Source organism: Anopheles bellator, chromosome X (genome assembly GCF_943735745.2).
Source record: "Anopheles bellator chromosome X, idAnoBellAS_SP24_06.2, whole genome shotgun sequence".
NCBI classification, from domain to species: Eukaryota; Metazoa; Arthropoda; class Insecta; order Diptera; family Culicidae; genus Anopheles; species Anopheles bellator.
The window spans coordinates 9,225,460-9,251,672 of record NC_071287.1 but is presented as its reverse complement, the minus strand read 5'-3'; the positions used below and the strand labels follow the sequence as shown (position 1 = coordinate 9,251,672).

General features: G+C 49.0%; 1 protein-coding gene across 2 annotated transcripts; it reads left to right on the top strand.

The window, feature by feature from the left end:
- The first annotated feature begins 1,112 nt into the window (after positions 1 to 1,112).
- Positions 1,113 to 8,525, top strand: LOC131214065 (phosphatidylinositide phosphatase SAC2). Of its 2 annotated transcripts, XM_058208419.1 has the most exons (8): positions 1,113 to 1,296; positions 1,412 to 2,537; positions 2,727 to 3,054; positions 3,138 to 3,208; positions 3,921 to 4,148; positions 4,289 to 4,531; positions 4,657 to 5,866; positions 5,982 to 8,525. In XM_058208419.1, exons 1-8 carry the CDS (start codon positions 1,200 to 1,202, stop codon positions 6,087 to 6,089), a joined length of 3,411 nt encoding a protein of 1,136 aa, XP_058064402.1. In that variant the 5' UTR covers positions 1,113 to 1,199; the 3' UTR covers positions 6,090 to 8,525. The 2 variants fall into 2 exon arrangements, with proteins under 2 accessions (XP_058064402.1, XP_058064403.1); XM_058208420.1 differs by lacking the exon at positions 3,921 to 4,148.
- The last annotated feature ends 17,688 nt before the right edge of the window (positions 8,526 to 26,213 follow it).

Below are 26,213 nucleotides of genomic sequence, written 5' to 3'. Positions count from 1 at the left end.
CTTCGGAGCCCTTTACTCAGGGTTCCACACGGAACCATGGGACATCTCTCGCGAGTATCTCCCTATCTAGGTTGCTTTTGACCATCGTTACTCGGGCATAACAATCGCCGAGCGGTCTTGGCCTGTAACGTCTTGCCCATACTAGTTTTTTTCTGCATTTTTTTCTACATTCTACATACATTTTTGCACAGTTTCTCATCGTGAGGACGACCTGAAAAGTATACATTTGGTGGGTTTCCATTGACCATAAGTGAAGTCTGCTGATATCCCATCTTACCTAGAGGAAGTTAGGTATAGAATTTTTGAGTATGCCAATTCGTTGAAGGATTTCCAAGAAAACTTGCACCATAACCATTACTACGTGGTGTGTTGTGTTGTTGACACAAAAGTGATTACGGTCAGCGGCGTTAAAATATAAATAATTTTAGAAATTTGACAACACGAGCAAGTCTGTTGCTTAGACTTTATCTAGCAAAGATGGGATATCAATCCACTACCAAAGCTACCACGATGACATTTCTAAATGAACGAAATGGCTCAGGAACAAAGAAGACTTTGAAGAGAAAAATTAATAAGCAGATCTCTCTGCGCATATTTACTGGAGGTTCGCTAGCATCAGCTGCACAGCGTTCGCTTTGAGATTTTACTTACTTTAAATAAAGAAAAACAGTTCATGTAAATTGACAGCCTTTCGAGACTGTACTAAAAGCTGAAAAAATGCTGTAATAATTTGATTTACAGTGTGACAGCTGTCATCAATTATATGAGTAATTCCGAGAAAAACACTCTTCGTGCACGGGCGGAGCGTTGGTTGGCCAATCATTGATAATATTTCGTTTCAATTCCTCAGTGCTCACGAATGGAAACAGAATAGCGATAGTGAAAACCAAGCAAGAATTGCATGAGCCGATTGGAGTATCTCTCGTTATGTTTCTTACTTTCCGATCCATCTCTGAAGTGCTCAATACTGTGGACCAGAGGAATCGATCGCATCTTTGATCAATATTTGATGTTTGGTCCGAATTTGCGTTTAAAATCGTGAAGTGCGCGTAAAACCAGCTCGCTCAGGCCATTGAAACCGTATTGTTGGTTGTTACTGTTATTTTTGCTACAAAAGATGTTTACCTAGGCATCTGTCAATTCGAATAACAACTAGATACATTTTTGAGTATTGGATATAGTTTAATATCCAACATAAAATGGAAGTGTTCCAAACCGAAACGTATTACATCTTTGTGAAACACAACCGCAGCCTCTGGTGGAATCGACAAACGATGCAATTCAAGGTTAAGAGTGGTATGTTAAATTGTGGACCTACTGTTACTTCTCTATCCTTCTCTCTTTATGTCTTCGTTTCACCCTCTTTGATTTGCTATCTATATTCTTCTCTGCTTTATTTATTCACCCACAGGTTGGGACTTTTCTTCAGTTGACGATATCGAGTGTATAGGTGTTACGCATGGCATTGTCGGAACAATAATGCTTCCGGGTGTGCTGGAACCACATTTGATTGTTATACGAGAGGTGACACCGGTCGGCGTGTTGTACGCCCCGCATCTGGTGTACAAGATCCGTAGCATCGCGGTGCTCGGCCCGGATGGTGCAGATACGCAATTACTGCCTTGTAGTAAACATAACTGCAATCAAGCGTTGAAAGTGGCACCGGCTGCCGCAACAGCGGGCATGCTAGCGGATCCGACTTTGGGCTCTGCTTCAGCCAAAGGGCGACTTTTTGAGAGCTCTGCGTTGGTAAATAAAACGTGGGGCGCAGTCAAGAGTGCCGGCAGCACTATCCGGAACACGACCGAGAAGGCGGCGGCCATTGCCACGAGTCAAGTGAAGTCGACCGTCAGTCTGGTGGTGAAAGATCCGGTACGCATTGAGCGACGCGTGATGGAGGAACTTCACAAGATTTTCGACGAAACGGACAGCTTTTACTACAGCCCAAACTGTGATATTACGAACAACCTGCAGCGTCGCGGCCAGGCGCCCGACGATCGATTTTACTGGAATAAGAATATGGTAAAGGATTTACTGGCAATGGAGGACGGGGAACAGTGGGTGCTGCCCATTATTCAAGGTTTCGTGCAGGTGGAACATTGCGTGATCGGTAACGAATGTTTCTCACTAGCAGTCGTATCTCGTCGATCGCGATACCGGGCGGGTACGCGTTATAAGCGACGAGGTGTCGATGAGCTGGGCAATTGTGCCAACTATGTTGAAACTGAGCAGGTACTTTCGCTGCGCCAGCACCAAATAGCTTTCACGCAGGTGCGCGGCTCAGTTCCGGTGTACTGGAGTCAGCCTGGCTACAAGTATCGGCCACCGCCGCGGCTCGACCGTGATGAGACAGAAACGCAACTCGCGTTTCAAAAGCACTTTAGTGCGGAGCTCAGCATTTATCAAACTATTTGCATTATCAATTTGGTGGAGCAAAGCGGCAAAGAGAAAATAATTGGTGATGCTTATGCGAACCACGTGCTTAAATACAACTCGGATAAGCTTATCTATGTCACGTTTGACTTCCACGAGTATTGGTAAGTATAGATTTATTTTTACCATACTTGCTGCACATCTTCGTAGTTGCCTGGAAACTAGTTTACGTTTATGTTTATTTTTTAATCTTAGAGGGACTGACTTGGCCGTATTTATTGCACCGAAGTTTATTAATATGATCTAGAAACATTCAAACTTTGTATGATTCTCTTTCTCGGTATGATGTTCAGTCGTGGGATGCGCTTCGAAAACGTTTCTTCGTTGATTGAGTCGCTTGCGCCGGAAGCGGGCTCGATGGGATTTCACTGGCGTGACCAAAACGGTCCGATCTGTAACCAGAAAGGCGTTTTTCGCGTGAACTGCATGGATTGTCTGGATCGCACTAACGTAGTGCAAACCGCGCTCGGTAAAGCGGTACTCGAGTCGCAGCTTGTTAAACTTGGACTTGCCATGCCCTATTCCCAATTGCCAGATCAGCTGAAAGCACCATTTATGGTGTTGTGGGCCAACAATGGCGATGTAATCAGCCGCCAATATGCCGGCACGAACGCGTTAAAGGTGCAGCTACCATTGTTTGAGAGCGAATCGATGGTGTTATTATTATCGACTTTATGTTATTATTTTCATGCTTGATCCATCAGGGAGACTACACTCGCACTGGTGAGCGAAAAATTTCCGGAATAATGAAGGACGGCATGAATTCTGCCAACCGGTAAGTGGTGTTTCTGTAGAATTACGTGGACCCCAAACCGTCCAAATCTCGTCCCTAATCGTTCCGCTTTTTCCTAAAGGCGGTGACTCCTAGACACCTTTTTAAAGACTGAGCGAGACCGAAACGTGGCCACCGAACTCGTTAAAATCCCATCAACATCCTGCATCTCGCCTAGGCAGAGGTGCTTAATAGTAATTTAGCTGTTACCAGCGTCCCAGGAGCTATTGTTAATTAGTATAACATATCTTTAACAAATCTGTGTGGTTCGTCTGTAACTGTACCGCTGCACCGATTGATTTCGATGCGGAAGGCTTCAGTTCGAACACGGAAAGTGCATTAACTTTTCACACGCACACACGCGTTTCACTCGCGAACATTTAAGTTGATGCAAATACGGTTCCGTCCTTTCTAAAATGATGTACTAAGAATAGCAACGAACTTCATGGTCATGTGGCAATGTTTTCTTTATTTTTCTTGTATGATCAGTTTTTACATTGCGTGATTGTGGGACAGTGTTTTTATTTGCCGAGCATATGTTGCACGGTTGCACTTGCACTGCTTGTCCTAGCGGTCAGGATTAGAGCGGATTTTTTTAGAAATATGCACACGATTTTCTAATCGTATGTGGTGTCTGTTTCATTTCAATCTTCTTGCATGGCTACCCTTAATATTGGCTGCACGTTTCACCTATTCTCCATGCACACATCGCTAGCTACCTTATTCAACACTTCGCCGATACGTTTCGGCAAACTTGCATCGATTTGATGCTTGGCAACCTAGGTGATGCGGACACGCTGCCTGAGGATGACTTCTTCACTGCCATGGTCGGGATTGCCCGTACCGCGCTGGTATCTACCAGTCCTTCGTCGCAATCCTACTACAACTACGGACTGATGAGTACTGAAATTATGCTGCTCGAGCAGTTGGTAACCAGTGCAAGGTGCGATTCGGAAAGACTGAAAAAAGGACTATTCTTATTGTCTTATGTACTTCTACTTTAACGATGTGGTGTGGACCCGCGTAACTATTGCCCCCGCGTTCGTTTCGCATAATGGGGACCATTTTCATATTCATTCGCAGCTATTATCTAGCCAGATTTAAAGACACCTATCGACAGGCAACGATCGACATGATGCTGGGTAATAGTGTTTCGCCGGAGTCCGTCTCCGCGCTCGGCGGCAGTCACACATCGGCCACTGACGAAACCGATGCGCTGGAAGGAGCAGAACACGCTCGGCTCCTGGTTGAAGATTGTCGTAGATTGCTGCTCGGAACTACTCAGTTGCCAGTCGGTGCGTGGGGTTTGATTGACGCTGATCCAACGTAAGTTAAGTGGACATTGTGATACATTCTTCGATGAAACTATTTGATTGGTTTTTATTATACATTCGTTCTGCTTTTTTCAAATATGTCAGACAGAAAATATGCTCTGTTTTTGTTTTTTACAGCACTGGCGATCCTAGTGAAACTGAGGTGGACACAATATTGATCCTAAGCGACGACGGCTATATCGTAGCCGAGTACGACTCGCACCTCGATAAAATCGTGCGTTTCGGGAACGTTTCGCTCGACAGCCTCACATTGATCGAGCTTGGTCTGTTTCAGCACAACAAAATGTTCCAAGGACCCGCACTCACACACTTGTGCATACGTTTGAACTATGCCGTCAATGGGGTCGATGGTTATTTTCACATGTTCCGGTCACCGAACATACGCTTTTTCAACAACGTGGCGGTTGTCATACGCAAGCCCGAAGAGATTACGGAGTCGTTGACCGCAATCGTAGACCTGTTTCGTATTGCACTACAGAACCGCGGCCGCACTGACGTGCAGTTTCAGTATGGTGGCAGTTTGCAAAGGCGCAAAAGCCGTACGCTGCTCTCGGTCCCGGGAGGACTACCACGCAACCTCTCCGAATCGCAGTTGGTGCAAATGGGTTCCAAAGCGCTGAGCAGTATGGCGTCGAAGATTGGTCAATCGCTGAATGCGTCTAAAATCGGTCGCCCGACCGGGAAACAGCAGATGAAGCCTGAAGACGAGTCGCGGGGGGATGGAGGGCAACGGAATCAGTCAGAGGACGCGGATACAGCTATCGCTGCAGGAGGTTTGGAAGAGCCTGGGTTCCTCGTTGCTGGAGGTTCACAGTTTTACAAGTTCGATCGATCATCATCCGAGTCTGAAGAAGCAGATGCTACCATCCATGAGCCGGAGAATCTGGTAGAGCAAAATCCTTTGTACAATGAAAATGTGTTTCTACCGTCAGTCGGCATCGTGATGGGCGGGGGCGCTGGTAGCGAAGTTGGTGTGGGCGAAGAGACCGGAAATTTACTCGAGGTCAGAGATAGCATCGCGAAGATGTCGTCGGATGTATCAACAATGTCCATATCGTCTGTGGCCGATCACGTCAACATGCCGGTTGGGATGCTCGAATGTGCTTCGCCAATACGTGTCGCTAGTCCGACACCGGAAATACTCATCGATGGGTGTAACGAGGGCAGGCTATTGGGGCACAATATGGTGTTGAATCTGCAACCGAGCGGCACCCAGAGTGACAATGCGCTTCGTCAGTTGAAGAAGCTCACCAGTCCCCTGTCAAACATTGGCAAAGGTTTACAGACGCTCGGTGCTAATCTTGACCCACGGAAGATTACCGCTAAGGTAGGTAAACGGCTGACGTTCACCCTTAGAACATGGGACCGTTTGAGATGATTTTCTTTACTATTTCAATTTTACGTTCATCCACAATACAATACAATACATTCGTTACTTCCAGAACGTCGCGGGATCAACCCACAATATCAGCACGGCGTTAGACGAAATCAAACAGCTGGAGAACAAGTGGGAGAAATCTGGTTGCCGCACGAAATTGATCGCACTCTAAAGAGCCCCGACAGGCGAGAAAGCCACACCAAGGTCTTAGCCCGAAGGTGCTCTTATTTCTTCGTCTTTCTGGATCCGTCGGTAGTTCGTAAGATAATTAGAATTTCATTATAATTCGCATCCTTGCGGTATCCAGCATTCGAAAATCGACGGTGTTCTGAAATTCCTTCTTAAGTATGATAATATTTTTATTGCTACATATAAGCTTGGGTTAACCAACCAACTCTATTCAAGTTATACATCTTTTCCTTCGTTTTCTTGCGCACATACCAAAGTGTGGTTCAGAGTACTTTCTTCATTATATTGATATAGTAAACGCACGAATTTTATGCAACCTACAACTAATAAAAATCAATATTTAGTTGCGCCATCTAATGCACTTTGCTATGATCTCCCACTTTTCGGCATTGTTTGCGATTAGTATTATAAATTTATCTGTAAAAACGGGCCGTGCCGTTCTTTCGCCTTGAAACCGATTTATTGGTGCATTGGAGACGAACCTTCCCTTCGTTGTCTGGTGATATCGACAAACGAAGGAAAACTTGAATATGCCGGGTGTCGGTCCATCTTTCAGTGTTGTCGCGGTTCTCATAGTGCACGTCGGTAATAACATCATTCGAACAGGGTTAGTGGCTTTGGTTTCACGCAAACGTAGACCGATGCGATGCTTTGAGGCATGTCGTGAGCTTTGCATTTAGCATATATTTTGATGGCTACAAAGACAATGGCAAATATTCTAGGATATCGGTTGGCATCAAAGTGGCGATAAATATTGTGATGAATATATGAACACAACGTAAACCAATTTCGACAAATCTTAGGGATGATTTTTAGACCCTTTCAGTCGGAGTAGTCGGTAACATTTTGTCGTTGTCACACAGCTGGCGTGGGTTCGAGTACCTAGACCGGCGTGTCACGGAGGTTGACGTGGGGCCAACAATCTCACCCGCAAGAACACAACGTTACAGTAAGCAATATAGATAAAAGTTGTCTCTGTTGCAGGCCAAGAGCACTCGGCGGTGTACAATTGCCGGACAACGAGAAGAATCGCTTATCGAGGCAGAGAGCCAATAACGAAAAAAAGGAAAAATATTACAGCGTAGTACTCTCACCCTTACGTAAAATACATACAAACGAATGGCTAGAAGAACGCCTTCGACGAGACCTGTAATAGGATATAATTATTGTGAACGCGTTGTAACAACACCCTTGATGCTTAAGATTCTCTAGAGCTCGTTCCGACCCGGTTGGAATTTAAGTTACTCTCGGACAAGGTTAAATGACGGAACTTGTAGCACCTAGCCTCGCAACTGTTCCACGCTAGTAAGCTCGGCTTATTTCGGTCTGTAAGATGTTCGTGAAACATGAATTAAACTAAATCATAAAATAACGTGCCCATGCAGAAGATGCATCCAATATATACACTCCAATCGGCTGGCTTATAAACAAGCAAACCATTGAACAGTCGTATGACTTATGTGAAATAAAACCAAAGTCAATTATGTATAGCAAGCGCCAATGCATAGGACCGCAGAGCGATGGCAGGGCTGGCTTCAGTGGCGACAGGCAATGGATGGATGGAGGGATCAGGTGCCAGCAGTTCTTATGTAGCACGTTACCCAAGCTCAGTGCTGTTTAAATCTGGTAAACATTTAACAAACGGCGTGTACCATTCCCCTGCAGTCGACCAGCGAATATAACAGTATATTGCATTACCGTAGTATGATTAACAAAGCGAAAACTAGGGTCATAATTAAACTAGTAAATTTATGAAAGTAATTGAGTAGAATTGTAGATTGTTGAGTACGAAATGACAAGGAACAATACCTGTAGTTGAGAACGCTCGGGGCACCTTTGATATCGCTGTGTTGCCACTTGCATGCTCTTTCAATTGGCGGCTAATGTGACATCCAAAGACCTGCCAAGCAGATCAGATCGGATTCCTGTTACCGCTCCCTTTCCCTTGATATTACTGCTACAGTGTAATACGTTTCCCACCACATCGTCAGCATGAGAACGAAAACACTTGCACAAAAGAGTTTAGTAAAACACATAGTAAAGGAAGTAGTGTCGGCTTCGTTGTACGTTGCACCGACACGCACCTTATTCGCTTAAATGAACACCTCAAGTTGCGCCACAGTTATACCTTAGTAACAGCAAGTATTATTATCACTTACGATAGGCATCGAGAGAATCTTCAAGAGAAAGGGAACAGTTACTGTGCAATAAGTATTACAGCAGTATGAAAATCGAGCTGCTGCTGCGTGGCCGTTTTTGGGGTAACTCAACGTTCGAACTGTCCGTTTTTGTTTTGTTAAATGTATATTTCGTTTCTCATTCAAACAAGCGAACTCAGTAACGGTGACCGCGTTGCGCTAGAACGCAGATCCGTGTATCGTTCTGGGCGGCCTAGGGTTTCCAGTAGCAGCAATAAGGAAAGAGGACAAATAAACGCTTTGCTTTGGTCACCACCACCAACAACGACTCTCTTTGAGCGTGTGTGCTTTTCCACTAGAAGGGTTTGTCGCGGCGCGCACCTGACCCCGTTTTCAGTTGCCCGCCTCTTTTTATTTCTAATCGCCCATCCGAAATCACGGGACCCCTCTCCGCCTCCCGTAGGAGAAGGCGAAGCTTCCGGCCATTTTGCCGGCTCGGCCCGCTCAAAAATAATTTACTCGACATGTGTCGCAGTGGCGATGTGGATAGGTCCCTCTAAGTGGCGTGAGAGTGGCGTGCTCTGTGTGTGTGTGTGTGTGTGTGTGTGTGTGTGTGGCTCGTTCTTCCGACGCTGTAGTTTGCCTCTTGCTTTTCGCCTCTTCCGGCAAGTATCCCTTCACGTTTTCTCGCTTCCGACGTATCGTCATCCATGAGCTCAATCGAATCGAAATTTCAAATACTCTTTCGGTCGATTAAGGTTGGTCTTGATGGAAGCCAAGAAGCTTAATGGGATGTTGGTGGGGTGTCGGGTGGTGAGGGGGAGGTCCGGTGTAAAGGAGGTCATTCGTGGATTGCCCGAAACGGTAGCAATGATAAAAGCGGCGCGGCTGTCCTGTGTAATGGGAGATCCTCTCGAAGGCCACCTCTAAGGGATTGATGGTGAAGATGGTAATATAATAACAAATTGGATTTGCACGCTGCCTAGCAGCGCGACAGAGCACGAGCAATAAATAGAGAGAGTAAAAGAGAGAATGTGTGTGTGTGTGTGAGAGAGAGAGAGAGAGAGAGAGGGGGAGAGTGACAAACTATGGGAGTGTGAATGTGTGAAGGATGACAATCTACAGCAATTTGATTGTGATTCCATTTTCAGATAAAGGTCGCCCCTGCCGGCTCTGGGCCGTGTAAGGGTGGAAAGACGGGCAGGCAATAAGAGGGAAAAGGACGATAATGATGGAGAAGGTATTAAGGGGACGGAAGAGAAGAGGTAATCGGTACACGGAGGGCGAAGCAGCGGGGAAAGGGAAAGAGAAAGATGGCGATGGGGGTGGCAAAAAAACCAGGAAAACCGGGAAACGAATCCGAGAAGAGGAAATGGTGTGAGATTAATTTTCCGGACGACTTAACATTTTTTATTCTCCTTCGTTGCAACCGCCGTTGGCCCAGCGAGCCACATATAGTACCCCCACCCCGCGTAAGGACCTTTTCCAGGGACTCTTCCTTTTCCGCCTATAGGGGACAGACCTTCTTCTTCTTCTTCTTCGTCTTCTTAGTCTGTGGGTAGTTAAGTCAACCACCCTAGTGAACGGCACCTAAATTGGCAAGTCTGGCCGTTTTGTGGCCCACACAACACTCCCACACGCGCACACACACACATGCAGATGCAGATTCCGAGCGGCCACCGGACTGTTGCCGAACCACTAGCGGAGGTCCCGATTTTTTATGGCTCTTGCTGCAGAGAGAAAGAGAGAGCGGCAGGCATAGATAGATACGTTGAGAGAGAGAGAGAGAGAGCGAGAAAGAGACAATGTGTAAGTTCACATAAATTTTCCACGCAAATCGATGTATCGATAATAGGTTTCTTAAATATTTATCCGCTAATTAGCCTAGCTCGATCACACTGCTGATGCTCATGTGTGTGGTGCTTCCGGTGCGGTCGGCGCTGTGTGTGTTTGTGCGTGGTTTGTGGTACGTCCATCCACATGCGCCCATCGGATCGGTGGCTGAAAACCAATTATCAGTTAATTTCCCTCCAGAGCCAGAGCGCTGGAAGGACCCGAGCCCCACCAGGCTCTGGGGTTGTTCCGGGTTCCAGGTTCCGGGTTCCGGGTGTCCAGTGCAGGGCAACAGGTAAACACCACCAGGCGGCACTCCGAACAAATCGTGGAACCATGCCTAACTCACCTCGAACGGCCCCGGAAGGCTGGCCGAGATGGGGAGGAATTACAAAACCCAACCGGCAGAAAAGAAGGCTCGGTACGCCTGGTCGGTTCCGTTGCCGGCCGTTGTTCCCAGGGACCTGCCGCGACGTTCGTGTTTGCCCTAATTGAGACATCCAGCACCCGGGCCAGGGGCGGCTCTAATTGATTGGTTCCGCTCAAGCTGCTGCGTGCCGCCGCCGTGCCGGAGAAGGGGTGTGTTCTCCACGCGGCCCCTGTGCACCGATTAGCGATGCCAGATCATTACCGTGCAGTTCGATTGCACTTAGCGTCACGCGTTATAGCTCGCCCTGGTCCTCGCCCGGTGCGCTGCCCGGCGGCATGATTAGCCGCCGACAACACGCGGCTTCGGATGGGCGAAGGGTGACACCTTGGCGCGCGCGAAGCTACCAAATCACGTGGTAGTCGCGGAGCAGGAACGCAGGAAGAGCCACCACCAAGATGGGACAACGACCTTTCGGAATAACCGGCCTCTCTCTATCATCTCATCCACTTTCAGTTCGGACAAAATCAACAGACTCACAGCCTTTCGGGCCCACCGACCGGGACCGGACCGGACCGGTGTGGTAACTGCTGGCCACTGACATGTGACGTTGCGGGAAACACAAAAAAAGGACGACACTAGCACACACCCTGGCGCACGTGTACGCAGCGGAAGGGTACCTGTGGCAACCTGCGGTGCGGTGCCTCTGCCGCCGCCCCCGGAAGCAAAGAGAAGCCGAAGATGGGCGACGCGGCGTGCGGGCGAAATAAATTATTTTCAAATAATCGAATCGAATCAATCTTTCGGGTGATTGATTACCATTTGTAGCACCACCACAGCGTGCGCACTGTCGTTCCGGCAAAGCGGCAATCTAGTGACATTGCGGACACACACGCACGCGACGACGACTAGGACGACTAGGACGACTAGGAGCGCAACAGCAGCAGGGAACGAGTGGCCCAGAGTTTAGCAAACATCAAATTGAATCTTAACACAAAGTCAACACAGCACACACAGCTCAACGATCGCTCTCAAATAAACGAGCGCCCGCGCACGAACGGACCCATTTTGGACGCGTTTCCGGCCGCGTGTTTGCGTAATCTGTGCCCGTTAACTCGTTCAAACCACAACCGACCGGCTTCGCCCTTTTTCCGATCGACCGCCACTGCGACTGCCCCGGGTCTCGCGGCTTTGCCAATCTGCTTTGTTTAGATAATTGTGTTCAAGATATTTCAATCATCCTTCCCCGTGCCACCCCGTGCTGCCGTGACCCAAGGTTTGAAGGGGAACGTGCCACTGTGTGTGCGTGGGTGTGTGCTACGTGTCGGGCTTCAGGACGTTTCCTTCAATTTTCTAGTTTTCTTTTTTGCCCACCTGCTATTGTAAACACGGCAGTTCCAATAATTTGTTTGAAATGCGATCCACAGCAACATCGAATGTTCCGTTCCGTTCATACTACATTCCGTTCATACTTCATACATACTAGGGTGTTCAATAAGTTCGTACGGTCGGTAACAGAGAGCGTTGTTACGAGCCTCATTTTGTGATATATACAGTACACTCTTCACATGAACGTTATGTGAAGTTTCATTTCAATCGGTCGCTGCATTTTTTTTTGTTTTTGTATCGACATGTCACAGTACTGTTTTTTCAATTGAAACAAATCAAGTATCGTGCAGTGATTTAATATTTATTTTTGAAAGGCTTAAAAGCAAACGAAAATTATTTTGTCGAATGTTGAAAGTGTATAAGCACTCTTCGCCTTCAAATTTGTACATTGAAAGAGGGGTTTCTGAGTTTAAACGTGGTCGTAAAAGCATTTAAGAAGATCCACTTCAAAAACGTAAAAAAAACGTCAAAAACATCCAAAAGCGTAGAAAAAATATAGGATATAGTGTTGGAAAAAAGTCGAATCACTTATAGAGATTTAGTACAAAACCTAGCCATTTCATTGAGCAGTATATTGTTACCAATATTTTTACATTAAGTTTACCAGATTAGTTACCAGGTATTTACCACATTTGGACCCTAGCGACTTCTATCTGCTTTAAGACTCAAAAAAGTCATGCGTATAACATTTTTCATCAAATGATGACGTCATAACAGCTGTGGAAGCTTATTTTGAAGCTCTTCCTGTTTCTACCTTCAGGGATGGAATTTATAAATTGGAGTCTCCTTGGATCAAGCGTATTGATGTTCAGGAAGGCCATACTTTTTTTTCTTTTGTATTATAGAGGCTTTGAGCTATAATGGCTTAACATTCGTTTCTTAGGATGGCCATACTGAATAATTTATTTAAAAACCATAAAAATGTGTCTTTCTTATCGACCATACGAATTTATTGAACAGCCTATTACATGTATAGCTATAGCATGAAACGGGGAAGGATTGAACATAACGGATTTATGGGGGCCTGTTCAATTTACACTGCATTGTTTTTTGTTTTATCAATGGACAGTATTGGATTTTTTTGTTTTTAATGTATTATAGAGATTTTGAGTAGTATACTCATTCATCTCTTTTAAATACTAACTTAGCTATAATTAATTCTAATTATATTTTATACTATTTTATTTTTACTTATATAGTGTGATATGATAATATGATATAGGGATATAGAGGAGGACAGTATTGGACCGATAAGTATTTGCCACAGACGTTGACATCAAGCACCACATTTTACCGTAAGCTACGGTAAGGTTTTTTCTTCTTCCGGCATAGCCTTTAGTGTGTTCTTTGTTTCGGTTTCTCTCTCTTCTATAGATTCAAAACGGTATCCACGAAGCGGCCACTAGAGAGTTTAGCGAATAGCCAGAAGCCACATGGTGCTCGGTCAAGTGAATAGACGGTGTCGAACTGATCACGGAATGATCCCGAAACTGTGCTCTTTTGCCCCGAGGCCCGAGGAACACGGTCACTCAAAATGGATTCCACTGATCCTTTCGATGTGCTCCAGCAAGGTCAGCAAGTCCTCGGCTGTCGAAATCTTCGATTTCGGAGCACCAATTCTTTGCTTTTATGGACGTTGTAGCTCCTCTCATGTAGCTGTAGTTGTTGTTGGTGGTTTTTGAATAACTCCTGTTTTCGGTGGAGCTTGCTCACCGAAAGGCCTTTTGCGACATTTTTAATCATTTTCGCAGCAGATATTCCACACCCTGCGCGCATGGAACTGCGTTGTTGAATAGTTTCTAACGCGATCAGAATCGAAGAACTCACTTTTAACTGTTTACTGTTTAAAAGGACCCGCAATCGCAAACCCCTAATAGACTATCGGAAACACAAACAAGTTCAACAAATCAAAATTCTTCTCACTTCCTGGCCACCGTGGCCTTTTGTAGCGTGATAGCAGCCGGACAGCGACTCGCAACTCCCGTTTTGCGTTGGTCAAAACGTGCGACAACTTCGCACGCTTGCTTTAGGCTTCTGAAGTCCTGCTGGACGGGTCGTGAAGAAGCTACCGTGGACAGGGACAATGGCCTATGGCTTAGGATCCTGTTGGCGTGAATAATTGACGACCATTTAGCCATTCTAATTTTGCTTTTCCGGCACGAACCAATAAACCGATACCATCATTGCTGGCGATTGGTTCAATTACTTCCTGCGCCCTGCCCCGGACCGGTGCCGGGCATATCTATTTTTGATGAACCGCTTTATAGTACAGTGGAGAATTTATGGTGCACTCTCACTTGAGAGTGGAGCTGTTGTGGCTAGGTACGTGTGATATTCTAGCTTCTCCACTCGGCGAGGCCTAGGTGAGGCGCCGAGTGCATCCATTTTTGATGAGACGCTTCGTCCCAGATTTTGAGCCGGATTACGACACTCGGTCCGGCGGTATATGGGGTAGCTACATGGAGTGTGGCCCGAGATCTTGTGGGACCGAACAACCGCTCCAGCTTGTACTCACAGTCTGGAGGTGCGCAAAGTTTCAAAAAACAAAAAAAACCGTAGCAGCACCATACACCTATATGCTGACCAGGATGAGTGCATAAATGATGTGTGCCCCCGGTCAAACCAGAACTAGCAAGGCGACGACTGCCTTTTCTAATTATGGCACACATACCGGCACCATCCGTGGGGCCTTTTTTCGGCGGGTTCGAAACCTGGTCGTCCCAGCCCAGGGGCCCATTGCCCAATGCCCGGCTGGTCCCGGCGGCGTCTACAGCGAAGACCGATCCGGGGCCGCGCCGTACGCCGGCAGGATAACACACGGTCAAAATCAAGGAACAAATTTATATGCATGTTTATTACACACTCACGAAATCCCATCCCAGGGCCGACCGACCGGCAGCGGTCTGGCACCCGTGCGCTAAGGTTCCCGGGAACAATATGCCGGCCCTGCAGCTGCAGCAGTGCCTCGGCAGCCGACGGGCTTCTAACCCCCTTAGAATGCGAACGTCAGGATTATTGTGAGGTAAAAAATTCACCAACCAATCGCGAAGGTATCCTGGCACTATCTCTCTCTCTGTCTCCCTCGCTAGTACACTGATGATAGTGACAAAAAAGGGCAAACAAGACTAATTGTACGCGTGCTGGATTAGAACTCGAAAACCCTTACTCTTGGTTGGTCGCGAGCGAGCAGGATCTGCGGTCGTAAGGCGTCGAGGCGCCCCAGCTAACTGAATGCTGGCCCCCGAAAGTCAATCTACATGAACCTGTTGCGATCGATCGGGCTGACGGCCGATGGGGATCTCGCCGGAAGCTCGTCTGTGGCCCGGGCAAAATTCATCCAAGTGTTTGCATTTTAAACTGCCTTGAGTACTTGACTTTCAGAACGGGACGGACTTCAGAATGGGACGCTACACATAAATTGGAAAATATTAAAAACGAGAATATTATTGTCATATTTGAGGCTGCCCAGATTGTCGTCCGGATTGTTGGGACTTTGAAAACACGCTGCGTGCAAGGGAAGCCAACACACACCCACAGCAAGCGACTGTCTTGGTCTGGCTGCCTCATCATTGGCTTTTTCGGGATTAGGAAAAAAATAAGGAGTCGTCGTACCGCCGTCGGCCGCCGATGACGTACACTACCAACAAATGCTGGCTACCGATTCTTGGTTCTTTGGCGAAATTGCGAAAAATTGGACGACATTTGGTTTCAATCGGGCGGGTGGACGGTGCTACGTGCCATACAGCCGACAGCCACAATCACCATCTCCGCAACTTCGGATCTTCGGAATCCGAAACACTCTGGAGATGGAGACTTGGGGCGCTTTCTTGGCTCGCGGCTTCTAGAGCTCCTGGGTTCGATCGTTGCGTTCCCTAGCTGATCCTGCACAACTAGTAGGTGGAGTAGTGGAGCGGTAGAGTACCTACCGGTAGTAGCGAACGTTCTGCGGTGGCACGTGGAACATGTGCCAGATGCACCACCGCGTCGGCATCGTCGATTACGCCTCAACCCATCATCCCAATCAACCCAATCATCCGTGTTGAGCAAAAATGTCTTTTTTCCCCACTATTTCTCCCTCTCTCTCTCTCTCTCTCTCTCTCTCTCTCTCTATCTGGGACTCTCTTTCTCTTGACAGCGCTGAGTGGTCGCTTTCGCGGAGACGGATTTCCATTTGGCACGCTGTCGCTGTGGAACAATAACAACTTCGTAACCTGGGATCGTAACTTCTTGCCCTGCCTTTCGCTCTCTCAATCTCTCTCTCTCTCTCTCTCTCTCTCGCTCGCTCTATCTTACTCACTCCTTCTCTCGCTTCTTAAACCCCGGTCCAGGCTTCGCAAGGAAGGCCGCCGGAAGGAGAATTCGGGCCGCAGCCCCCGGGATCGCCGAGTAATGCCGGGTAATGCGATGGTACAGGAAATCCCCAGTCTTACTTCGCGCGACCTTTGGTTTCAGCCCGACACCACGGGCCGCCTGGTCCGGCCGGAGAATGCCGGCGGAAGCGGAAAGAGCACTAATGTGTGAAGTGTATGTTTATTCGATTTCCATTTTAAAGGCCCAGGACCGAGCGGCGCACATGATACCGTTCCCATACATTACTTACTTATGTATGAATTATTTTTCATTTTAGAATTTTAATTCCCTGCCGGCCGACGGCCGGCACGGTACGCCACGGAAGGGAAGGGGGTTGGTGCGGGCGTCGTCGGGCGCGCAAAAGGATCCGTCACCCCGCAGGACCTTTTTAACCGTTTTTTTTTGTTTCTTTTTTTTTGGTTTTTGGGTTCAGCTTGGTGTGCTTGGTGTTCTGGGGGTTTTCGGCTGCGATGAGCTTCGGCACGGGCCAGGCCAGGGGTTCGGGGCACTATGCGCACACACAGACACACGGTCTTGTCCTGCACCGGTGCGGGCGAGAGACTGTGGGACTGTGGTCATGTGGCCGACTCCCGGGGGCCGGTTCGGCGTCCGATTATCCGATCTGCCGGAGATGGACTAATCACACTACGATACATCCACACACCCAAAACTCTGGGTTTGTGCCTTCGTGTTGTTCCAACAACCGGCAATATCCAGACGGAGCAGGAAATCGAATAATACATGAATAAATAATTCCCTAAATAGAGGAAGAGAGATTAGCGCTAGGGCGATAGAAGAAATGCAGTCCCCAAGTGACGTCATCAGGTGCGGTGCGTGTGCCGCCCGCAAATGTAGGTTAGTAGTAAGTAGCACACCACTTGAGGGCCCCAACAGATACCACACAGCTCGGCATTCACTGTGTCCTGTGTGCTTTGTTTTCGTTACTAAGAGGCATTCGTCGGATCACTAAAGCCCTTGTGTGGGTGGGGATTTGAACTCCGGTCGCGCGTCTCGCGGGTCGGTCCCCGGCGCTGAGCCTACTTGCTCCAGCCGGACCACTCGCCAGCCACTGGGCAAATTATTATTTTTTATTATAGTTGGCACGAACGCCCGATTTTTCTTCGGAATCCTTGACTCATTCACTCGTACAATGTGCCCAGCCCATTACAATTTTTGTTTCCTTATCATGACAGAAACTTCTGGAGCATCAAGCATTTCATAGGTTCCTCTATTATGTCTGATCCTCCAATATTCTCCATCTTTCACTGGGCCAACTGGGATTCTTCTAAGGATCTTTCGCTCGAAAGCATTTATTCTGCCTTCTTGAGACTGAGTCAGGGCCCAGTGCTCCGATCCATAACACCGATTTCCTAAAGAGTACTCCGGTAGGCGTTCACATAAGTTCCTGAACTGTGGTTGTTTTACGGGGGAAGGTAGTTATCCTGCCGCCCAATCGATCGGATCCGATGGAAGACTAGAAACTCCACACTGGGCAGCCACTGGGCAAATTGGCGTACTTAAATCGTACCGAGACCGACCGGCCGAGTATTGCTGGACCGCGCCGGGGTTTAGAGTTCGGCCTCTTGAGCCCCCGGTCCAATCTGGCGACGCCAATCTGGCAAATGATCTGTCAACGCGGGGTTCGACTGCTGAGCTGGGCTGCTTTTGACAAGATTATAAAACCGTGGACCGATTATTGGGTGTTTTGCTGTTTATCCCTCGGGCGCGCCCGCTTCCTCTCTCTCTCTCTCTCTCGCGCTCTCGCTGTCGTCCTTCGTGTGTCCTTCGCCCCCTACTTCCGGGAACCACGGGGGCCAGGGGAGTGTGACGAATCGGCGCGATGATGCGGATGGTGCGTACAGCCTCCGTTCGCCGCCAAAGGATGCGTTTGGCGCTTGTACGCGAGTTTTCATGTCTGTCGCCGCTGCCGGGCCGACACTCTGTCCGGAGGTGTCGGTGCTGGTTCACTGGCGCCAGCGCGCTGGTGGCGTGCGGCTGGCCGCGTTGGGCGTGACGCCGCGTGCTGCTGCTGCTGCGGATGTTGGGCGAGAAATTTGCGGAAAATTTGACTTAAGCCCGGCACCCGGAACCCTCGGTCCCTCGCACAATCCAATCCAATCCTTTTGGGCCCAATCCCAGTAGGGCGGCCTTTCGACGCACCCACCGCGGGGAGGCCCTTCCCACCGCAGGCACGTGCCTACATTTCACGGTTCATCTTGAACCGCTCTGCGCCGCTCATGCGAGACGCCACCGAAGGGGTTTCCCCGTGGAAATGGATGGAAAGAGAAAGCGAGAGCGAGAGGAAGAGAGCGAGAGAGAGACGGAGAGAGAGAGAGAGAGAGAGAAAACGAAAACACAAACAAGATCGATTTAGTTCGGAGACTCCGAAACGCCTTCCTCCCACCCGGGTTGGACGCTCTCGTCCCAAGGAGCTGGTGCTGGGCCAGCAGCTTGAACCTGGGGACCTATAGGAACCTGGACGTATCGGTCGGGGGAGACCGGCCGTAAACGTTTGTTTTAAAAAAATAGTGTGCCGTGTGGCAGGTCGTGTGCACACGCGCCCGTGTGCCCGAGCAAACCCTGACCCTGAGGACCCTCGAGGGCTGGTATACCCTGCCAGCAGAGTGAGTGCACGAGAGGTGGCAGGGCCATCTTCAATCAGGCTAGGCTTGTATTCACAATTTCTTCATATTCTGAATGTTTGTTAGACCGAGATTTGTTAAAAACACACCGTTACAGAAAGCAGGCCAAGAAGGCCTGCAGGAGTTCAGCGGCGATGAGAAAAGTGACAGTGAGAGGGGAAAGGCCATGTAGGGCCATGTAGGTACTTCAAGGAGCTTTCATTATGTGCTGTGCTGGTTCTCTGGTCTAGTCCGTGGCTTTATCCTGGTGTATTTTCTGTTCCTCTACTATATATGCGTACAGTTGATTCTCCGACGTGTACTCGATGCACTGATGAAATCCAGTCAGTAGTCCCAAGACTTGAGACGTGACTGGCCAAGGTACAGGAACAGGTAACCCACACCTGTCGCAGCGCTCAAGAGACTCCGCTCCAAACCGTGGTGACCCGGGTGGGTCTTCAAGAACATCAGGTCGACGTATCCGACGGGCCCCTCAGCCTTACGGCACCCTCAGGATGGATTTTCGTGGCCCGAAGGCCACGCGGGTTTGTTTGTGTGCGCTAGTGTTCAAACACGACGCCGATCACAATCTGTGGTGCCGCGTGCGCGGCAACCACACCACAGTCAACAACGGCGCACTCTTAATTAAATTACAATTTCCAAAACGATAACACAAACGCCTGCTGCCGCACAGGACACCCGAGGGTAAGCAAACGCTCCCGCGCTGGACCGGGGATAAAAAAGGGGGAAAAACCGGCCACCGGTGCGGCCAGGTCGGCGATCGGCTTCTTGATTTGAATGTTATTTGCGGCGTAATCGTTTTCCCCTTGGTCCCGGGTCCAGGCTACTTGAGTTCCGGGACGCGCTCCCGCGCGTGTGTTTACACATCTATATCATATTCATTAAATTACTACAATCACGGCGGAGCCGTTGTAGCCGGTAACCCTCCCGGTCTCGGGAGCCTCAAGGAGCGCAGCGCTCCGGACACCAGCGTCGGAGGGGCTCCGGATTTCGGAGCGGTGCTTGGCAAAGTGATTGGATTTTTGTTGGCCCAGTGGTTGCACGAGAGATTACGCCCGACCACACAGGTGCGGTCAGCGGGCTGGTGGTGGTGGTGGTGCTAGTGCTGCGCTGTGGCTTTGCCGGAGTGAAGTGTAAATAATCACGATACATCGAATCTGGGCTGAAGTTACTCATCTGCCCTTATCGGACACTCGTCCGGGCCCGGCGTCAAACCTGAGTGCCTGAGGCTGAGGAGATGTTAAAAAACGGCACACACCGTGAGCTGGTGGCTGCTTCTCGGTGTAAGTAGGCCGGGTTAACTGTCATCAGGATGGGATGGGAAGGCTACCAGGAAAGAGGCCAGTGAAGCGTTGGGGAGCTACCTGCTGCTTCGCAGGACATCCGTAAGGCACACTCCCAACGGAGCTGTCAGATCTGGAAAATTGCCCAACAACCACCTCGGTCGTTCCGCCGGTGATGATGGGTTCTCGATTACACCCCAAAAGTGGCGGTCACGGCGGGGTGCTACCTAAGGCACAACGGCGCCTACGGCTCTACTCTGCCGTAGACACTGGCTCAGCCATTGCCATGGTGCTTGGAGCACCGGGCGATGGTGGTGGCTCGTGGCCCAAGCAGATAGTTTTTGGCCAGTGGCCAGTGATGCCGAGAACCTCCCAAACACCCTGGACCCTGGGGCATCGCCTTGGCTCACAATCTAGCACTGGCCACCAAAAAAACCTGCTTTGGACCCCGGGGGTGGAACTTAATCATGGAAACCGCGGCGGCTCAACTCCAGATTTTGACAGCCAGTAGTACCTGACACCCAGCCTCTTAATAACTCGGGTGTAATGCGATGCGAATCGGTGTATGGTCGGTGTATGCAATCACCGCGATAATCAGTGCGATCCACACCGATTCGTCATCGGAACACCGGAACCGTCAAAGTGATCTAGGGTTCCGGTTCCAGAGCAACGTATTCAATCAACGTCGGCAGTCAGGCTCTAGACGTTGTAGGTCCGGCGCGCCGCCATGCCGACTATTGACAGCGAGAAGCCAATTCCACACATACACACGAGAGAGAGAGAGAGTAAACAAAATAACCAAACGATAATAAAATGGTAGAGAAAGGAAAGCGAAGCGGAGAGAAATCAAATCAAAACAGCGAAAACAAATTCTTGGCAGTCGCGTGTGACATTTCAATTAGGTCTCGGGGTCTAGTTCCACCATTAATCACTCACTCAGCGATGCGCTTAGTGGTATAAAACCGAAGGCTGTGTTTTGATACAATTACGCGTTGTGGTGCACACCCGCCACTGACGTTCACTGACTGAACAAATACGGCTCTCTCTCTCTCTCTCCCTCGAAAAAATCGAAAATAGCGACACACGACGCCTGGGTCTGGAGTCTGGTCTGGGCGCCAACACACACTGCGGCACACTACTATTGTGTTCAATAAGTTCTTTGCCTCGATAACAGAGGGTAGTACTACGAGTCTTTTTTTTGTTATATTGGTACACTCTTCATATGAACGTATGTGAAGTTTCATTTCAATCGGTCGCTTAATTTTTGGTTTTAAGCCATTTAGTAACGACATGTCGCAGTAGTATTTTACAATGGAAAAAATCAAGTATCGTACAATGAATTTTTATTTTTGAAAGAATTAGTAGCAAAGCAAATGAATGAACGAATGTTGAAAGTGTATAAGGACTCGTCGCCTTCAATTAGAAAATAAAAAGCGGGGTTTCTGAATTTAAACGTGGTCGTACAAGCCTTCAAGACGATCAACGTCAAAAAACGTGAAAAAACAGACACCCTGAAATCGTAAAAAAATACAGGATATCGTCTTGGAGAATCGTCGAATCACTGAAAGAGATTTAGTATAGGGCCTAGCCACCTCAATGAGCAGTACAACCAATATTTTGACTGAAGTTTTGGGTTCCTGAGTTTTGGTATTTTGAAGACCTTCCTGTTTATCACTTCTGGGATGGAATTTATAAATTGGAGTTTCTTTGCAACAAGTGTGTTCAGGGAGGCCATCCTGTATAACAAAGTGATTTCCAAACCATAAAAAAAGGTTTTTCTTATGGAGACAAAGAACTTATTGAACAGCCTAGTATGTTCCAGTCTGTCTGTCTGTCTCGTCGGAGGCTGGTACCGTGGCCACTGGGGCCCAACTAAAAGGTGCAGCCACAAGGCACCGGATCCGCCGCAAGAATCGGTCATCCGCCATCAAGAATCAAAGCCCACCATTAAATGGCGCCCCCACGGGTTTTAATTAATGCCGGTGAAGTGTGCCAGTGCCTCGCGGTTGTCTCTGGCTCATTGAGCAGCACCACAGAGCAGAGGAGCTCACTTTGATCTCGGCCATGCGCGAGCGCGCTCCGTTCACAGCTGGCAAATCTGGCGCGGCCCGGGCAAGACTGCATAATTCATCAGTTAATTAAGTCGTTTCTCGTTTAACCGTTAACTGCGATTCTTCCTGCTGCTCTTTGCTGGGGGAGGGGAAAGAAAAGACTCTTGGCGGTTGCACTGGGTGTGGGTGTCTCGAAAGTTTGTAGTCATCCGGGCACACACATGCCCCGAAAGTCGCACAGAACCGCACCGGGACCGTCCGTCGGCCGGGGCTCTGTTTTGCTTCGTCGTCCCGTTCGGAAATTGCGTTTGATGTTCCGGCTGGTTCCAACACCAGCACCCCACGTTTCCGAGTTACGCGCCCGGTCGTTGTCGTTTGCGAGCACGTTTACTGTGCGTTAAATTGCCAGGCCCCGTTTCAGATGGGGCCGAACCTTTCCCTTCTTCGGAGCATGTGTTCACGGGTCTGGGCCACACAGTCCTGTGACCGCGCCAGACCGGGCTCCGGTCCTGATCCTTTGAACGTTTGAGCCGCTTTCTTAGGCGTCCACCGTACCACACAGTAAACATAGCCCGACCGTGACCCGTGCGTAAAGGCCCGTCCCGGGCGGTCGTTCGAAAGGTGTAACACCTCTAGGTGGTCAGGCACATCTCGCCCAATTGCTCCACAAGACGCTGCCCCATCGCTGCCCCATGCCATTGGAGGCCTTTTTTTCTCTATACCAGGTTTCCATACCTTGAGAATCGTAAATACTTCAAAGAAATCAAATGTTTATAACATTGAAATGAAAAAATCTATTTTATTCAAAGTATATGCCATCGATATATATACATTTCTGCTATCTCTCTGCTAAATCCCCAAATTCCCAGACGAAATAATTCTTCATCGTTTGAAGCAAACCAATTAGTCATCAAATTTCGACTTTCTCGTAGCAAACGAAGTGCTACTCAGTCAATACGTGTCCCATCGATGAAAACGAATGATAAACGGAAGGGTCCAAGTCTGGTGAATCCAAATGATTTGATAGTATCCTGAACCAGGTTTGCTTTGTGGGTCATGGAGGCGCCAGGTTCAGGTATGTCAGGTGCGAAAAATATCAGACGTCAGACCGCTTTGTGTTTCCTAACGATAGAAGTAACCGTTCGAAGGCAGCATGGTGTCAAATCCAAGGTTCTTGGTTCTAGCATCCTAGAATCCGGCGAATCTGGTAACAGGACGTTCTGACTTCTGGACTCAACCAGCTCATGTTTCCGACGTCACAGCGTTACCTGGTGACGTCATTGCATCGATGGTACCGAGGCACATCTCATCCGTTGCTCTTCTGGGCGCCATAAGAAGACTTTGCCTACGTTGGCGGCTCGTGATCCGCTATTCGCATGCCATGCCCATCGGAGCCTGGCGAGACACATACGCAGCTCGACGCACACAGTTTGCTGTGATAAATCTCAACAAGGTATTAATTCAACGTGAACACTCACCGTACCGATAAATAAGGCATCGTCAGTCCCTGAGTTCGAGCCCTGAAGGCGCCCGTCGCAGTGTTCCACCTCAAGCGCGCTACCTGAGACCGGAACTACTGGACTTCCAGCCTCGGTGGCATTAATTTGACCGTCATCCTCGCCGGAGCCCGGGTCGGCTCCGGCAAGTCTCGTCAACGGTCGCCGCAAACAAACAACCCCCGGAAAAAAAACCCCAAAACAAAACCAACCTATCAGAGCGGCCGCGCCTCCGAGCCGGTCCGAGCCGGTGGCCTATGGTCCCCTGTTACGCACGCTACTTTCGCTTTCGCCACACGGTTGTTTTGCTTTTAATTTGTTTGATTGGCCACGATTGGCAGCTATCCATTTGGGATCCCTCGCGTTCTCGCGTTCGCCCTGCGCCCCGTGCTGTGGAGTGTTGACACGGTGAAGGCGAAGGCGCAGCCATCTTCACGATGCCCGTCCGCCCTAAACACTGGTAGATCCCCAGCACAGTACAATTGACTTTTGCGAACCGGGACTGCTACTGCTGCTGCTGCTGCTGTAAGGGGACTGCTTCTTCTTCGTTGCTCTCTCTCTCTGGCTTCATAATTGCGCTACGTAGCCGCAGGACGACATAGGTCGGGTGTGGGGAGAGGATATGGCGGTTTTTGGGGCACACTCAAAATGGCTACCGTAGAATGGCAAGGGAGCAGCAGCGAGGCAGCGCAATCTGTAATAAAATGATTGTTGAATTATTAATTCTTCGATTAACATTTTCCAACGTACACACAAACACGCACGCACGCACAGGCACACAGGCACCCATCTCCGACACCCACCCCCCCGCTTTCTCCCCGCGCCGTAACCATAGATTCCAGCATCGGTGTCGGTGGCGTCGTCGTCGTCGTCGAGAGTTTCTTCCCATTTCTTCGTTTATTTATTCACCAACAACGGGATATTGAGGGGGGGGGATCTAGTTTTGGTGAATGCTGTGTGCGTGTTGGTGGGGTAGCCGGGGGAAGGTGGATGGTAGGGGTTGTGTGGAGAGGGCCCAACCCGAATGGGGGCGTATTTCGGGGCCCATCGACTTCGTTTCGGGTCGGTGTCGGAGCTATCGGTTTCTTGTTTGGCGTGGTGTGGCTGTGTGGGGAATGACGCGCGCGCATACGGTCGTGTTAGGTCGTAAATGCACCACCACCATCATTTACCGCCCCCCAAGCCTGCAGCCATTCCAACAAAAAAAAAAAATGGTGGTGTTGAAAATAAGAAGGACACACTATTCCAACGTCCCCGGAATCTCCGGTACATCCCCCTTGGAAACTTGCAGATCAAATGACGTCTAATTTCTCTCACCCACTCCTTCAGCCAAGGAGAACGAGACATCCTTGCGGGAAACCGATCGCCTAATCAGGTTGCCGGGGTGTTGTTTGCGCCACCACGGTACCCGGAACCGTGGCGCGCGGTGGCGGTGACAACACAGAGCGCTGCAGGGATACATTGTAATTAGGACGAATCCGGGGTAATAGGATCACCCTACCCCGTGCCGGTGGCGGCAGGGTTACACGAAACGCAATCATGGTTGAAATTGCTTTCTACGCTCGCGATCCTCGGTCCCTCGGTCGGACAGGGGTTTGAATTTTTCTTGCACGCCGTGTCGGTCCTTTTTTTTGCGGTTGTAGTTGTAGTGTTTGTGTCACTATCAGTTAAGACCCGGAAGCAGGATTGCTCTAGGAGGTCTCGGACGAGCTCCAGATTAACCTACTCCACAAAACCTGGACGAAGAAGGTCGGTTCCTCGGTCAGGAACAGTCATTAAGTTGAGCTAATTGCCAAATTAATCAACATTTACCAGCGCGAAGGCGGGAGGCAACGGGACCCTGGACCGTGGGGATACCGGGGTGTGCTGAATTTATTTCTTTCGTTAAGACCGGTTCATTTGGAATGGAGTGAAGATCCACCCGCCGGGAAATCGAAGAAAATGTCGAATAAAGGGGGGGGGGGGCGGAGTTTGGTACTTGGAACCTGGATAGACGTAGAGACGATTTCCCGGCGCGATTTTTCATCCCACGCTCGTAGTCCAACGGCTGCAGCACCATCGGAGGCGTTGCGTTCTGCGGACCGCATCATTCTTCCACTCTTCGGGGTGAACGATGGTTCCGCTTCAGATTGTTCCGGTCAATTGAAGAACCGGGATCGCATATTCTAGGACTTCAAGGTGTTGCTCCTCGAAGCAGCTACGAAGGTCACTATTTATATTTCGGGAATTGGCAACACTGATGTCATGTGAGTCCATCTGATGGTTCCATCGTAAAGTTTGACATTTTTGACGACATACGTACTCAGAACATTTTGTCATACGGACGCTATTTGTTTATTTTATATTTAGTTGAAAGTTTCGTCTCGGCAAAAAAATGGAACTGAATCGTGAACATTTTCGAGCGATGATTTTTTACGACTTTCGACGTGGATTATTACAACAAGAGTGCGTCAATCAACTTAATTTGACTTTTGGCGATGAAGCTCCATCAAAAACCACTGTGTATCGCTGGTATAGTGAATTCAATCGTGGTCGTAGTTCGCTGTCCGACGAGTTTC